The sequence below is a fragment of the Strongylocentrotus purpuratus genome, unplaced genomic scaffold (assembly GCF_000002235.5).
Source record: "Strongylocentrotus purpuratus isolate Spur 01 unplaced genomic scaffold, Spur_5.0 spur5_scaffold_20, whole genome shotgun sequence".
In the NCBI taxonomy this organism is placed as follows: Eukaryota; Metazoa; Echinodermata; class Echinoidea; order Camarodonta; family Strongylocentrotidae; genus Strongylocentrotus; species Strongylocentrotus purpuratus.
This window is the reverse complement of record NW_022145606.1, coordinates 44454356-44471372: the sequence shown is the minus strand read 5'-3', so window position 1 is coordinate 44471372 and position 17017 is coordinate 44454356. Positions and strand designations below refer to the sequence as shown.

Below are 17017 nucleotides of genomic sequence, written 5' to 3'. Positions count from 1 at the left end.
TCTGATTATCAAGATATTTATGATTAGAATTGCAAAATTCCGTCGCCTGACGGAAAATTGGGAAAAATTGGGGAAAACGAGTATGGTAAAACCGGTCACTCAAAGATTTTTTACTTTTTTGAGGCACTTCTTGATCATTTTGAAGCGCAATTTTTTTAGGGCTTCAATATTACACCATATCACAGACACTGATAACACGTAGGGCCGTGTATCTCAGATTCAACATTGTTAAACGATCCCTTTAATTCAACTTTGGTCTAATCCACACTCCTAAGACAGTGACAGTAATTGATCCATCTTATTTAAAAAGATTTTATTATCAAGCATCTCACGTTGAAAACTAAAAATGATCGCTAATTTATTCCTGCATTTATTTACTTCTGAGCTGTATTGTACAAGGACTTAAAGGTAAAGACCAGCTTTGGAAACCCCTCCTCTCAAAAAATGAAATAGAAGCTCTAATTACCAATCATGTGAAAGAATATGTTTTTACTAATACGTGATGATACAAATTTTGCAGGGATATATTTGGTAAATTGTCATATCTATCCGACCTGGATAGATATAGGGTAGTCCCATATACATCTTTCTGTGTACAGTGCTTGTAACTTTACCAAGACTGTGCCAAATTTCTTATCATGTTGATGATTCCATAACCTTGCAGTACACACCATGCTAGATGATCAACCTTTTCTGATCCATTCCACAACGTTTCTTTCACAATGCAATCGCATGACCAGAACAGGTCTATACCTTTAAGCCTAAGGGAATTATAATTTTCAGTAGTCATCGTGTTAGTAAGGGTTTCCCTCGCCGTGTTTATGACTGTGTTGTGAAAGACCGGCTCTCTGCTTGAAAGCTTGAGGACACAGTGGACACTGGTAAGGTTTCTCCTCAGAATGTATCATTCGATGTTTCTTCAAGGTGGACTTCGTCTTGACGCTCTTACCGCACAGCTCACACATAAACGGCTTTTCGTCGGTATGAGCCTTCATATGACCAGTCAATCCAGCTCGTTGCTTAAACATCTTGGGGCAAATGGTGCATTTGAAGGTCTTCTCATCGGAGTGAATTGCCTTGTGGTTCTGCAAGTGTATGTTGTAAGCGAAGGCAGCCCCGCATTCTTTGCACAGGTATTGCTTGTCATCATTATGATGCTTCATATGATGAGCCAACCCAGCCCTTTGCTTGAACATTTTGGGGCACACGGAGCACTTGAAGGCCTTCTCGTCGGAGTGAACTGACATGTGGTTTTGCAAGGATTTATTGTCCACAAAGGCAGCGCCGCATTCTTTGCACAGGTATGGCCTCTCATCAGTATGAGACCTCATATGACATGTCAATCCAGCCCTCTGCTTGAACATCTTGGGGCACACGGAGCACTTGAAGTTCTTTGACTGTAAGTGAAGGAGCTTGTGGTTTTTCAAGGTTGAACCGTTACCAAAACATGCACCGCATTCGTCACATTTACATGGCCTATGACTCTGCTTGTGCGCCATATACAATTGATGTTCTGTGAAGCCGATGTCGCACTCTGTACACCAGTATGGCTTTTCTTTAGAATGGGTTCGGATATGGACATTCATTGCTTTCTCAGAGGCAAAGCCTAGGCCGCACTGGAGGCATTCATATATCTTGAAGTTCAGAAGACAATACATGTGCTGGGTTGAGGACTGTGAGAACTGTTCATTATTGAGAGCAGATGAATCTGTCTCCATCAACATAACCTGATCTGTTGAATAAGAAGCCGTTGCTTTGGGTGATGGTAGGTTTCCAACAACAATTCTTTCAGCTTCACTGCAGTATTCCATAAACTTGATAGGTTTTGTTGGTTTTCGCTTCCTCTTAGCCTTCTTGCAACTTTCACCCTCAACCTTACTTATCCCATTCTTTCTCTTCTTTACAAGCTCTAAAGTTTTTTCTAATGAAGTCATAGAATGGTTTGTCCTCATTTCATTTGAACGAAATGAAGTTGTTGGAGTACCTATTAATGTACCCTGAGGGACACCAGGTGATTCAGTGCTAATATTCTCAGTTGTCCCTTTTCTTATACCTTCATCATGATTGGCACCAGTCATACACTCTGCACTAGCGTTCCTACAATCTTTTACTAACATGGCAGTGCTCGATGGGGAACTTTCAGCAGAAAATATGTTACTTTGTAGTGGGCTTGAAGAACATTTGCTATTTCTTGAGGAATTCGGACCAAAAATCTGGATTTCTTCCTGTGGTTGTTCACAGAATTCACAGTCTTTTCCTAACATGGCAGTGCTTTGCGAGGAAGATTCAGAAGAAAATGCACTACTTTGTGACAAGTTTGAAGAACTGATCTGGCCAGAGAATGGTAGGGAAGTTGGTTTAAGTTCTGGAGGTTCTACTTTAACAATTACTCTGCAATCTCCTTCTTCGACACAAGGATCCATACCTGGGGCTTCCATATCACAAGTGGACAGAGTTTCCCTCAAAATCAGCTTGTCGATAGAATCTTGTCATCAGAAATGCTGAAACCAGATTTTGCCGTGGTGGGGAATCACCTCAAACCAGTTGAAACAGGTTCTCCCTCTTCACCTGGGAAAGAAAAGAAATTAAAGAATAGAAATGATAAATATCTAATATGTATAAGAGAAGGGACCAACGATATCCTGCTTAAAGATAAAGTGGCGTTCTAGTTATGCATGGCATTAATTGTGAAAGAAATTGTATAGAAGCATTTTAAAGGGTGGAGCATGAGCATCTAGCAAGTAAGTACAGACATGTCTGCCAAGTCTTCCAAACTGCAATGTGGGACAACTAGAGCGAAAACTGTAATTAAGTGTCAATTAGAGCAAAGCGAGCAACGCGGAAGGAGCATATAAATCAAAGACTCGAGGTCTACCGTCTAGATCTAGCCGCGGGTAGGGCGTAGCCTCTCGAAGAGTCTGACATAGATTAGGGTCTAGACTATTACATAGCCTAATCTTTGCAACACTAATATTTTTTTATGAGAACAGTCACTCAGGATGAAAATAAAAAGAAACAGTTCTTATTCATCATGATGCCAAAATCTGTGGCAAGAACTGTAATCTAGTTGATACGCCCCAAACACGATTTCGACAGGACACGAAATTGTATGCATGGGACTGAACTTAGAGTAAAGTGAACAAATATACATCAATATTTTCCTCTTTTTGGTATTTTTATTCAAATTTACTCACTTCACATTCTTACTCAAATACTTACAGTAACAATGCATCCATTAGATCATCAGTGATACCAGTGATTTACAAATGTTGCTGAAATGACTTGATTTTCAGGTATTTTTTCTCGATTTGTTTGTAAGAAGTCACCTTTTTATGCGTTTGTTGCATGTTGGCAATTAGAAATTCCCAAATTTACAGTCGGGCGAAAAACATGTTTATTTATTAGCCTGTATGTCAGGGTCTGCAGAACGGCCGGGCTTGGGGGCTCGAGCCCCGGCCCCTCACTTTTTGAAAAAGTTTTTTAAAGAGAAAAAGAAAGAAAGAGAGAGATAAAAAAATAAGTGACCTAGCCAATCACAAAATATGCTCATCTGACCGTAATTAAATGCCTAAAATCACAGAGTTTACGGGGGCTCCGCCCTCGAACCCCACCAAGGGCCATTTGGGCGGTCCCCTGTATGCTCATCTGACCGTTATTAAATACCTGAAACCCCCGAGTTTCAGGGGGCTCTGCCCCCGAACCCCACCAAGGCCCCGCTAAGGCTGTATGCTGTATGCTCATCGATCTGACCGTTATTAATTAGGCCTACCTAAAAAAAACCCTGAGCTTCCGGGGGCTCTGCCCCCTGGACCCCACCAATTGGCCGTAAGGCGGGGCCCTGTATGCTCATCTGACTGTTATTAATTACCTAAAAACCCCTGAGCTTTCGGGGCTCTGCCCCCTGGACCCCATCAACGGCATCAAGGGCCGTAAGGAGGTCAACTGTATGCTCATCTGACCGTTAAAAAACCCGAGCTTCCGGGGGCTTTGTTCCCTGGAATCTCCGCCAATTGGTAGTGAATGTGATGCAGATTTTTCTTCTGCCCCCCCCCCTTCCAAACGTATTTGCTCGTTACGTCACTGCCCCTGGAAGGTGAGCCCCCAAGAATGTTCCCCCCCCCCCCCAATCCCAAACTACTTTCGGCGCGCCTGAATCATATGAAAAGAAATCTGCAAAAAATGTGAGGGCGGTGGGCACATGCAGCCCCCGCAGGCACCCCCCCACATGTCGCACAGCAATCAATCGCTATTTCTCCAATTCTACAAGTTTTATATCAGTGGCGGATTTACGATTCTCTGACGGGAGTTAAGGGGTGGGGGTGGGGGGATCCTTCTTTGACGAGCAACATAATATATAGGGGGCCATTTTCGACTTCGCTAACGGTCAAGCAATATTGTTATCACTTTGAATATGTAGTGACACGACGAGACTTTGGGTGTCCCGTGCGTGCATGGGGGCCCTGCCTTACTCGATTAATCGCAACTTAGTATATCAATCGCAACTTTGTGCTAAATAGGAGACTGCAAACACGCGATTGATGTAAGAAGACTTGCGATTGATTTGGATAAATCGCAACTTTTTATATAAGATGGGGCCCAGAATATCACAACAAGACAACAAAATGAAATAATCAGAACAAAAATAAATATGACCTGGATTCGTCTTTATTTGTTTATTTGTTACATATTATTATTAGTATCATGATCATCATTCGATGTATCAGTTATGTACATTGCAAAATGTAATTGAGAATATACATAAACATTTTGGCAGTGTACAGTACGTACAAAATATACATATATAACTATAATGCTTCATAAAAATATAGTAAATATTTGGTGAAATAATAATTCTATAAAAACGAGTAAACTACGTCAGGTTCTATCAATCAGCTAGAGACTGGTAGCAAAGAATGTGTGTATTTTTACATTTTTTAACGTTAATGTTACCTTTTTTGGGAGATTCCCCCCCCCCTGGCGCTCAAGGGGGGGGGGGGGTGCAATTTTTCAAATTTTCGAGGCCCCCCCCCCCCCCCAAAAAAAAAAAAAAAAAAAAAAAAAATTGAGCGAAATATTGGCCGGCACGATTTTCTTATTTCAGCACAATAAATTTCAAATTGATTTCAAATTTGGACCCCAAAACCCCCAAGAAATCCTGGATCCGCGCCTGTCTCTTAGGGAAGGGTGCATAGATCAGATGGGGCCCATCATACTTGTCTTCATCCGTATTTCTTTTTTCCTTCTCCTTCTGTCTCTCTTTTTCTTTTGGGGATCGTTTTACTAAAAATTGTGTGATCATTTGATTGGGGGGGGGGGGCGTACCCCCATCACAATGTAAATGGCACTGTTAATCTGCATGTGGTCGTAATGCTTGGGGAAATGGCAACCTGTTACCACGGTGCATGGGTGGATGAAGAGGGCCTATTGGGGGATCGACTTGTCTGTACTTAGGGGAATAAATTGTCTATCTTATATACCCGCTTATGTACCCCCGTCCGGTTTTTGTTTTCATTCGGTGACACTTCCATTGCGCAACAAAGCAAGTTAGCTTTTGTAGATTTCCATTGCGAAAAAAAATAAGAGTCGATCATATTTGTCAGATGTCCGATTGATTGCTTTGTGACGTCATGATGCTTTACTGTGTTCTTCAATATCCTCCCTATTGATCACGTGATATTTAACTTCTCTTCTATGCCTGCACTGTAGGATGCTGTAAAAGAGGAGTGAGAGAGAATAGAGAGAGAGAGAGACAGAGAGAGATAGATAGAGAGAGAGAGAGAGAGAGAGAGAGATAAAGTAAGAAACTATAATAACATTAATGTTATACAGGCTAAAATGAAATTTGGCTGCTCTCACCAATGCAAAAGAGTCTTATTCTAACAATGAGCTATCATTAGTGCATTGATCAGAGAAAAATAAAGGGCAAAGATGTGTAATTTGAAACACATGATTCGATGATGGCTGCACAAGATGGGTCATTCGACTGTGCCAACTCAATATTAACGCTATTCCAAAATATAAAAACCAAAGCAAATAGAAAACAGTAGGTCGAGAGAGAGGGAGAGAGAGAGAGAGCGATAGGAACATAGTGAGAGAGAGATAGAAATACAGTGACAGTGACAGAGAGAGAAGGAGAATGAGAGAGAGAAAAGGAGAGAGAGAGAGAGAGAGAGAGAGATTGTAAGAAATCAAATTACCCGACGCTGACGGTAGGGATGACCTGAAACGCTGCACTGAAGAAGAAGACCAAAGGTGGATAAAACGAGACGGTCTCTGAGTAAATATTATTAAGGATGATGGGTGTCAATAAGGCCCCTAAACTATCCATACATCCGACAAAGGCCAACATCAGACCTGCAAAAAGGAGAACAAAAACATCAATATTTTTACAAAATCTAATCATTTTATCCCTAAAAAGTTTGGAGAGTGATTGCAACGTAATATTTGTATACAAAAGTTGTGTCTCAAAGCCCCGAAACAAAAACCTGTCAGCGTAATCATTTAACAGAAATTGAAGTAGGCTCACACATCATTGGCGGATCCAGAGGGAGGGGGGAGGCCCGGGCCCCCTCCCCTGGCAAAAAACAGGTAAATTTAAACATTTTTGTAGATAAAAAAGAAGACCCCCCCCCCTGGCGCAAGGGGAGAGGGTGGGGGTGATTCGTCGCTAAATATTTTCTCACGAATTTGGAGAAGAAAAAAGTTAGTGCTCCTATAACCCCCCCCCCCCCCCCCCCGCGCCCCCGAACTGGGCGACCAAAGTACCAACAGAGTCGAATCGAATGCAAGGATATTCGTTTTTACGAAGAGTAAAGCTGGACAAATTAATAACGAAAACTCAGAAACTGAATTTAAAAAATGTGTATAATAACTGCTCATCTCTTTCTGACTTCTGCCACAATAAGGTAGTCACTATGGAAACACTTGCAAAAAACTTTATCATAAGAAAGTAATACATCTCTTTTTGGTTCTGGGCTAACTCGGATTCCCGCTGCAAATACGGGGCCCAGCATCTGATAACCTAACTTTAACCCTAAAACCATACTCTAAAACCTAACCCTAACCCTAACTCTAAAACCTAACCCTAACCCTTAACCCTACACAAAAATCATTAAAAAGAAAACAATTATGGCGAGAAAACTCTGCCCCGTATTCGCAACGGGCCGAGTTGTCCCCGCGTCCGAGTTAGCCCGACTCCCTCTGGGTATGCATACCCCGTTCGTGTTCAGTCGCTAGCTTGGAGAGTTGTGATCGTAGGACAGGGAAACATATGGCGTTAAACACCCCGATACCGGCAGCTACGGAAAGAAAAAGAAAAGGCAATTAGTCATATTGGATTCAATTGAACATCTAAATAAAATAAAAAATTGAAAATAATAAGAAGAAAAAAATCTCCATGAGGAATGAAAATGTGTATTCCTTTCGTTTTCATTTGGAATTGTCAATCTTAAGTTATATCAAAGACCATATCAGAACTGAAAATGAAATGAATGAATTATAAATCAACGGAGAGGTTTTATAAGATATACGTTACAATATCAATTACATGCCATTTTAGTGGCCTCAAGTATATAGCCATATTATAGGTCAACCGGTCGGGTCCACATGTTATGTCATCACTGTAACTGCGGCAAATTTGACCCCTGTACGTTCTCCCGTAATTTGGAGGGGTGCAGAAAGTGAGGTTTTAATATGCTTTTGTGCAATAACGAAAGGGTATGTACTTTTTATTCCTTTATATTTGCATTCTACATTGATTCAGTTTTCAATTTAAATCAAGTTGTATTTCCTCGGATAGGGTCTTTAAGACTTGATGTTCAATGTAGGCCTATTCATGTAAAGTTATGTTTCCTTCCACTCACCAGCTAACACCCACACTCTAACCCACACACGCTTAACCGCACGCGCACGCACCACTTCACGCACACAACACACAGTAGAGTACTCCCCCGACACCCGCACGCGCGCACCCACCTCCGCACATTGCAGACACACACACAAAGGCACGCATTCTCACATCAGGGCCTTTGTGGGGCACCTGATTGTGGGGTATTTCTGTGCGTTCCAGATATACCTTGTGGTCCCCTACTAGTGGGGTATGTACAACCTGGCGATAACAACCCGGCGGTGTGCTTACGATGTTACCATAAAAAAGTGTGCAAGTTTTAGCACACGCTCACAAAATGTCATTTATGGGGTACCACTTCTAATGCCCCGCAGGGCATAGGACACCGAATATACAGTCATTTGAAAGACTTTACTCTGTGGGGTCCTGAAAAAATACCCCACAAAGTAAAAATGCCTCACAAGGGGTATGTGAAGCGCACATAAAACCCCACAAGAATGCTGAGGTGAGAGCACACACACACACACACACACACAGGTAGTGGGTTTCCCCTGAGAGGGGAATTAAACTTCACAGTCATTTTACTTACCAATAAATAATTGAAAACCTTTTTGTGCTAGAGCAATAATAAGAAAAAAAAGTGCGGTATTCCAGAAACTCAGCTGAAGAATCCAGTTCTCACTCAAAATACAACCCAGGACAGCACCGCCGAATATCATACCTGACGAGGAAAAAATCAAAATAAAAGAATTTAAAAAAAAAAAAAGATGAATAAATAAATAAATAAAAAATTTCTAAATAAGAAGTTTAAATACGAGGTCAAAGTTTCACAAGAAATGCATGTTTCACTGTTGATCTAGCCGTGACAATGAAGATAGAAAATACAACTTTTCCTATTTCTGGCATTTCAGTGCTTTTTATAATCTTACTTTGCCAAACTGTTCAATCTTGTCAAATGTGTTTACAGCCGGAAAGGGGTTAACTTTGTGTGTATATGGGTTAACGCTGTTTCAGCTCCTCACCGTCGTAAACGGGTAATAAATATAATAAGTACGCCCCCAAATAAAAACATCAATAATAATAAAAACAACAATAACAAAAATGATAATAGTAATAATAATAATGATAAAGCTACTAGACCAACGACATGAATTACTAATAATGTTAATGATATTAATGAAAACATACCCAAATCTTTTCTTCATAAACCAAAGATGGTTAGTATGGACATCATGAGCAGTTTAATGAAACGAAAGAAGAAGAAGAAGAAGAAGAAGAAGAAGAAGAAGAAGAAGAAGAAAAAGAAGAAGGAGAGGAAGAAAGAAGAAGAGGAGGAGGAAGAGAAGGAGAAGAAAGGAGAAGCATCTAAAAAAGAAGAAGGGAAATAGAATGAGAAGAAAAAAGATCAAAAAGAAGTAGAAGAAGAGGAAATGAAGAAGACGAAGAAATAGGGGAACAAAACGAGGAAGAAAAAGAAGACGGGAAATATGAAAAAGAAGAATAAAACGAAAAGAAAAGGAAGAGGTAAAAGAAAAAAGAAGAAGAAAAAGAATAAGAGGGAGAGATACATACCAAGAGCTTGACTTGCTGTCCCAACGATGTTCAGAGTAGAAACCATCAGAGGGTTGAAACAGAACGGCTCCCCAAGACTGTAAACTACAGTTAATTGCGACTGGCATTTGGCTGTTACGATTATACAAATCATAACAACCGTATACATTATCACCTTTAATCGCCTGCCATTGGTGTTGATCTGATTGATGGAAAAGAAAAAGAGAAGTGTAAAAAGAGTGACGACTTTAGTATATCATGTTTGGCATTTGGCGGTAATGACTGTTGAAATCATAAAAACCAAGTACATTATCACCTTAAATTATAATAATAATAAGAAGAAGAAGAAGAAGAAGAAGAAGAAGGAGAAGAAGAAGGAGAAGAAGAAGAAGAAGAATTATAACTCAAGACGATGACACATAAATACGTATGTATTGCATTGACTTAATCCTGTTTGATTTCATGCAGGATCCAGAAAGTAGAAAGCAAACGAAGTGAAGCATTACAGGGCAAGATTATTATACATATTTGGGCACAAACATTGACGATGAACTGGTATGTATAAATGGGCATACAAAAGCCCTCGCAACAAAAGGGAGCCAGCGAATGCACTTTCTGCGAAATGTATATCAATAGTTCATTCATATATCTAGGTAGACCCAGGGGCGTCGATAATAATAATAATGATTTTAATGATGATTATAATGATAATAATAATATCAGTAATTCAAATCATAATGATAGTATTAAAGGTAAAGACCAGTATTGGTAACGCCCCAATTTCAAAAAATGAAATGGAAGCTCATAAAAAAAAATAATACATGATGATAAAAAATTTGCCGGGAAACCGCCTACTAATTCATATATTTGGTAAATTTATTTCTCTCATGGTCGTGTGAGAGAGATAGGGTAGTCCCATATACATCTTTCTGTGTATAGTGCTTGTAACTTTACGAAGAATGGGCCAAATTTCTTATCATTTTGATGATTCCAGAACCTTGCAGATGCTAGATGCTAGATGATCAACCTTTTCTGATCGATTCCACAACGTTTCTTTCACAATGCAACCGCATGACCATTACTGGTCTTTACCTTTAATGTAAATAATAATGACAATGATGAAAATAATGATTTAATAATGATTATGATAGTGACGATAATAATAATAAATACAATAGTAATACAATATTAGGAATAATAAGAATAAAATCAATGATGATAATAATAACAATAATGATTATGATAATGATGGTTATTATAAAAATAATGATACCAATTATAATGGCAGTGACAATACTAATCATACTAACAATAATGAAAATGTAGTGAAGTAATAACAGTAAAGAAAAGTGCGGAAGAAAAAAAAATTACCCTGATTATATCAACAATCCCAGATACCAACACCCTCACTTTAACAACTTTTCTTCTTTTCCGTCTATCCACCGTTTCTATCAGGACGTTTGGAAGAACAGTATACGCCAACGACGCTAGTGCACAACCAAGAGCCAGCCATAGTGGTGCTATGTACTTCTTAAATGATTGATCAGGACTGTATTGCAATGCCGTTCCAAGAGAGATCTGCCCTGCACCCATACCTAGAGGGAAAAAATATATAGTAAGAAAACGAGCTTAACTCGATCATATCCTGCCATAAGCTTGCATGCACGCTACCGTTATGGTGCTTTGTACACGCGAGCAAGCTAACGCTTCGCTGCTTCTTGCATGTTTGCAAGCATCCGTAGTACTGTGCCCATAGTACTGTGCCTTGTGTTTCGCACACGCTATTGATAGCACCATCGCGTTAATCCGATTATCTCAAAATAAACTTGGCACTGGGGGATTTGTGGCTTGCCACAATGGGGATTAGCCCTGTGCCAGGATAAGAGCTAAGAAAAAGACACCGAGTTATCAGTGGAATCTACATTAAAATGAGGATTTGCCCATTTTGTAAGAATACAAAAAACAGTCATAAGAAAAAATTCCCAATATAATCATGATAATGGTGCCATTATGCCTTACGAGCTAAATCTCTTTCCAAAATTATAGTATAATATTTTGTATTTACATTTCCAGTCATCAAATTCTGTTTGAACCATCGACTACGACTTTGTTATATTTTAAAACTACTTTTTATCTGATTCGGTGACACAATAAGTATGACCCAAGCACTAGCTACGCTACCGATATCAGTACTAAATGTAGATTACGTCTTGTCTAAGGAATCTAGTACCGCCCCCGCCGAGGCTCAAACCTATGACGTTCGCATTTCGAGGCTTTAAGGGTTCAAATGACACATAATGGTCACGTGGGGAAACTGAAAACCATACGAGGGGTGGGGCCCGGGGGGGGGGGGGGGTTATTACCTGATAATAGGTATTGTGAATCTTGGGTTTCAATTTTATATAGGCCTAATCCACTCGATCTATCTACCGTCCGATAGGGAAATCTCATAATCATACATTCCCCCACCATCGAATCTGAGGCAAGTTGGTGGGCAACAGTTTCGCTGCCTGGAAGATCTATACACATATTACATCCGGGGGTGTTTCACAAAGATCCTAAGTCGAACTTATCTCTAAGTTGGACTTAAAAATTATGGAAAGCCATTAGCATCTTTGAAAATATTTTAAAAAAGTTATTTTGAAAGGCATTAATTGTTTATTCAAATCATTTATATTTTCTATCATCAAGGAGATTTCATGTTCTGGATGTGGAATTTATAAAAAGTATAAAAAATACTTAAATTTCTGCTTTTGAATATATTTCATTTTAAGACTCCAATGGCTGTCCATAAATTTCAAGTCCCACTTAGTGTTAAGTTCTACTTAGAATATTTGTGAAACACCCCCCCCCCCCCGGTGTCGGCGAGTAATAACGACGCACTACATATTGGAAAGTGGAAACAGACGACTATATGGCTTGAAACCGCTACATCTAATACCAGTGCTCACATAGCATCATGGAATCCCTACCGGTACCCGTTAAAAACCAGGGGAGTGTTTCACAAAGATCCTAAGTTGAACTTAATATGTCTAAGTTGGACTTATGGAAATCCGTTGTTTTGTAAAAGTTATTTTTTAAATGCATAAAATGTTGATTAAAATCATTCATACTTCCATTATCAAGGAGATTTTATATTTTTGATGTGGAATTTATGAAAAGTCTAAAATACTTTGATTTTTTGCTTTTGAATATATCTCATTTTAAGGCTTCAATTGGCTCTCCATAATATTTAAGTCCAACTTGGAGTTAAGTTCGACTTAGGATCTTTGTGAAACAGCCCCTAAGGGAGTATAGTGGCAAATGGAGATGACGTGTAGGCCTACATTTGCCTCTATTTTTTGCATTGCCTACCTATAAAGAATATTGTCTCGAGAAAAATGATTCGTGGCGTCCTGGACTTTTCTGACGTCACATCCGCCACATAAGCTGCACCGGTCGACAGAAGCAAGGCTTGTCCTCCGGTCACGCCGGAGATGAAGTCGCTTATCAGCAAGTACTCGACCGGCGCTTGGTAATAGACAATGCCCAGGTAGACCGTGGAGACTAGACAGCAGCCTGTGATGTTCAGACACAGAGCAGGCTTGCGGCCTAAACTATCGCTCAGGGAGCCGAGAAGAATAACCATGAAAACACCTGTGAGATAAAAGAGAAGAAATGGTGATGAACGCGATCGGAAAGACTTTCCCGAAATCAACACATTATGCGAACATGACAGTGACCTTTGACATGATCCGAACATGACCTTTATATACTTAGGCGGGAGTTGCTATTACCTTGTTTGGCGTTCAACAATAGGGGATAGAGCAACGTCGATCTGGCGCTGCTCAGTTGCTGCCGGGCTCACGATCAATTGGGCAAAAAGAATTTCCATTTTCGGTTTAACTTAATAAATTTTGGAGTGGACTTTAAAAGATTATTATTATTAATATGATTATTATTATTATTATACAATTATGAAGCCTTGACATTGGCTTGAAGTCGATTAAAAAAAAAATGCAATCGTGCTTATGATAGTTATCTAAGGCAGTTTCCAAGGCCTTCTATGATCATGTTTTCAAAGCACCCACTGTAAAACGTTTTTCGGAAGATGAGAGTCTAGATTTGGGAGAAATTAATCAAAATTCTTTGGACTACTTTCCTTCTTGCTCGATTTAATAGCGCAGGTATAACAACGCAACAGAAGTGACGCAAGAGAGGTTATAAACCTTGTAGATGCTTACCCGGGACGGAATACGCTAGACCCAGGTAGAGAAGCCATGTGGAGGTTTCAGCCTGAATCATATCTTCGATGTGGCTTTCGTTTAAATTTGTGCTTGGCCCACACGTCGATGCTGAGCTATTGTGGATCAGCGAATGATTGTATTTCGCTGAGAGTCGATCGTGGAGATATTCAGCCTGGAAGCAACGAAATAATGCAACTCAAGTTCAAGTTCAAGTTCAAGTTCAAGTTCCAGTTCAATTTTAGAAATTTCAGAAATAACAAATCCTCAAGAGATTGTAGATGTGATGGCTAATCATTTTGAAAATATTAGTGAGAGTACAATAATACTAAAAGCATGTATACATTCAAATCAGAAATTATACAGCACAGATGCAAATCATTATACATGGAATCGAGGGTGCTTTACAAGACCAAGGCGATCAAGTACGTCGATTTTGAGGCTGTTCACACCGGCAGAGATAGCGCGCGCTAGACCGCGCTATCTCTGCGGTTTGGAAGGTACAACGTCGTTTCGGTCCGCCCAACAGCGAGCCACGGCGAACCAAAACGGCGTGCCACTGGAGCACCTCTTGGGGGTGGTCCACGTGAGATAGCGCTGTCTAGCGCGCGCTAGAAAAAAAGGGGTGCTACGATAGACCGCGCTATCTCATTGCGGTGTGAACAGCCTCTCTATAGTCCCCTTATGAAAAAGAAAGTTGAAAGTGCTCTCAAGCAAGAGTAGACGACAATATATTGAAACGTTTACTTATATACATGAATATGCAAAACCAACAAATCATTATTTTAAAAAACTGATTGAGTTGTGAAGGTTACAATAATTAATCTGTTTATACATTTTGCTTTGATGACAAATAATATCACAATCGCCAGCATTAAAGCCTCGCCAAATCCAATATTTGACGCAAATGCGTTAAAAAAAACACAAAAATCCATAACATTTTTGTATATCATTACACGGAGAGCAGTGAATAACATCAAATGACATTTGTTGCTCGCAGTAGCCATTCATTTGCACGTTGTAAAAAACAACAACCCCAAAACAAACAAATAAAAAACAAAATACACGCCCCGCAAACAAAACCCTGCAGTTAAAGGTAACACAAAGTTTTGGTATGGGGTCATGAATTTGGTTCAAATGAACATATTGGAAGCATATGCGATCCTACAATATTCAGTGATCGTTGTCGCGGTTGAAATCGAGTCTAAAGGTATGAAATTATAAATAATAAACTCTTTATATTGTATAGCTCCTTCTCAAGGTCAAAATATTAATTAAGCTATAAAACAATGTTTCTTGACTAAAATCGACCGATTAGCTATTCCCGTTTGGAAATTATATATCACAACTACACATTTTGAGATTTTCATGGTCGCAGCTACCATTATACGGCCGTAGGCGCTATTTGAAATTTATCAAAATTTATCGGGAGCACCGGTAAATTGTTATATTCAATTTTTCTCGAAAGCAGAAGTTGTTTAGGGGCTAAATTTTCTAGTGCTTATAATACATCCACAGGGGCATCCAAATATATCAATATTGTAAAGAATCACTATCCACCCAATTTTCAAAATATTCCCAAAACTTTGCATTCCCTTAACTGCTTCAAACCTGATTGAGCCTAAGTTTCGATCACTGTCAAAAATGAAAGCAGCAGTTTGTTTTTCTCACTTTTTCACGCTACCATAGTTTTTCAGAATAACACCCCATGCATTTCTTCCGGGTTATATGAACATTATATATTCACACACTAGGATTCTTTAAATGTTTATATATCAGTTTTTGTACATCAGCTCTATTATTGTCCCAATGAAAATAACTCTTGATTTTGGAATGTATGGCCTCTCTATTTAAGTTGGCATTCAAAATAGGCTGAAATGAATGAATTTGTGTAATACCTTCATTGTTGTTATCAGTTGATAAGTGACACATGTTAGAGCGAGAGGTACTTCGACTGTAATGTAACGAGATACCGCCCTCTTGAGCTGGCCTTCAAATTTAACATCCTGGCTCTGTGACGTCACTTGCTCCGGAGAAGAAGCACATTTGTCGCCCGCTACGCCTTCCATGAATCTACGGAAGAGAAAAGGTCAAATACGAACTATGTAGCCTTTAAACTCTTTTTAAAAGTATTCTGAATATAGTTTCAGATCAGGGGGGGGGGGGGGGGGGGGGTAAGGAGGATTTCTTTTAAAACTAAAAAAAAAGCCCCCCCCCCCCCTTGAGCAACAACAAAACATGAGGGGGGGGGGGGGGGGGGTAAACCCCCAAAACACCCCCTGCGTACGCACCTGCCCACACAACCCTCACCTTCCCCACAAACATTATGCTTGCTAACCTTTAAGTTGAAATAAAGAGACTCACCGTTGATTGTCTCTCTAATCCTCTATAATGGAATAGGAGTGTTTCTCAGTGGAGTGAGTCACAATTAACACACAAAAATGATGGCCTCGGGCTGCAATTTTTTTTTCCCCAAACAGGTTTGCTAATGCTAATATTTCCGGTCATCTGATTGGCTGATATGTTACCTCATTAGCAATGACGTAACCGTTAGGGTGAGTGATAGGGCTATAGAAATCATGCAGAAGCACTTTAATAACCCATCGTTGGCTCAATCGGTAAGGTCAGCGTAATACAATCATAGAGTATAGGTTCAAGTCACAGTTCATTCCGTTTTTTTGCCTTTATAAATAGTGAGGCAAAGCAATAAAAAATCAAAGTCTAATTTTTTGTGACCTCTTTCCAAGCTGATAATGACGTAGAACATATCAGCCATTGAGAAGAAAGAACGGAAATATATAAATTGCAAACCTGTTTGGGAATAAAAATTTCGTCCTCGGGATCGGGTCCACTCGTGATATACTTTGCCCTATTATTGGTATCCTACCTACATCATTATGAAGCATGAAAAGTTGAAATAGTTTTTTTCTCACACAATTATTTTTATGAAGTGATCGTGAGAATATGTCTAAAGAGTTATAGAAATTATAATTAACCCGTTGGCATTGCCTACTGGAACCGGGTGGCTCTTGTATTAAGACTATGGGAATTTGAGTAACTAGGGGTTAAGGTTCTGAGAAGATATTATAATCAAACAACCATTTCGTCACAATTACTTCATGGAAAGATGTACGAAATATTATTCCGACTTTATGGGTGACAGCTATAGTGTACTAGTATAAAGACAAAGTGATGCAAATGTCAAATACCATGCACTTGATCGATTTTCTTGCTTTTTCATGGAAAAATTATACGAAATATAATTCCAACTTTATGAACAACATCTATAGTGTGCTAGTATACAGACACAGTGATGCAAAAGTCAAATACCACTCGATATTCTTGCTTTTATACAGGAATATTGAAGCATAATATAATGAAATAGTTGTGAACTGCT

At 39.4% G+C, this 17017-nt stretch overlaps 2 protein-coding genes across 2 annotated transcripts; both read right to left on the bottom strand.

Moving 5' to 3' along the window:
* Positions 1-683: 683 nt before the first annotated feature.
* Positions 684-3250, bottom strand: LOC100888418 (gastrula zinc finger protein XlCGF26.1-like). The gene is made up of 2 exons (XM_011672840.2): positions 3220-3250; positions 684-2568 (listed from the first exon to the last, which is right to left on the bottom strand). The coding sequence occupies exon 2, from the start codon at positions 2436-2438 to the stop codon at positions 795-797; it is 1644 nt and encodes a 547-aa protein (XP_011671142.2). The 5' UTR covers positions 2439-2568; positions 3220-3250; the 3' UTR covers positions 684-794.
* A 2888-nt stretch (positions 3251-6138) lies between these two features.
* Positions 6139-16516, bottom strand: LOC105441598 (proton-coupled folate transporter-like). Its single transcript, XM_030993987.1, has 7 exons — positions 16512-16516; positions 15519-15693; positions 13621-13795; positions 12752-13033; positions 8436-8567; positions 7215-7298; positions 6139-6354 (listed from the first exon to the last, which is right to left on the bottom strand). Exons 1-7 carry the CDS (start codon positions 16514-16516, stop codon positions 6194-6196), a joined length of 1014 nt encoding a protein of 337 aa, XP_030849847.1. The 3' UTR covers positions 6139-6193.
* Positions 16517-17017: the final 501 nt, after the last annotated feature.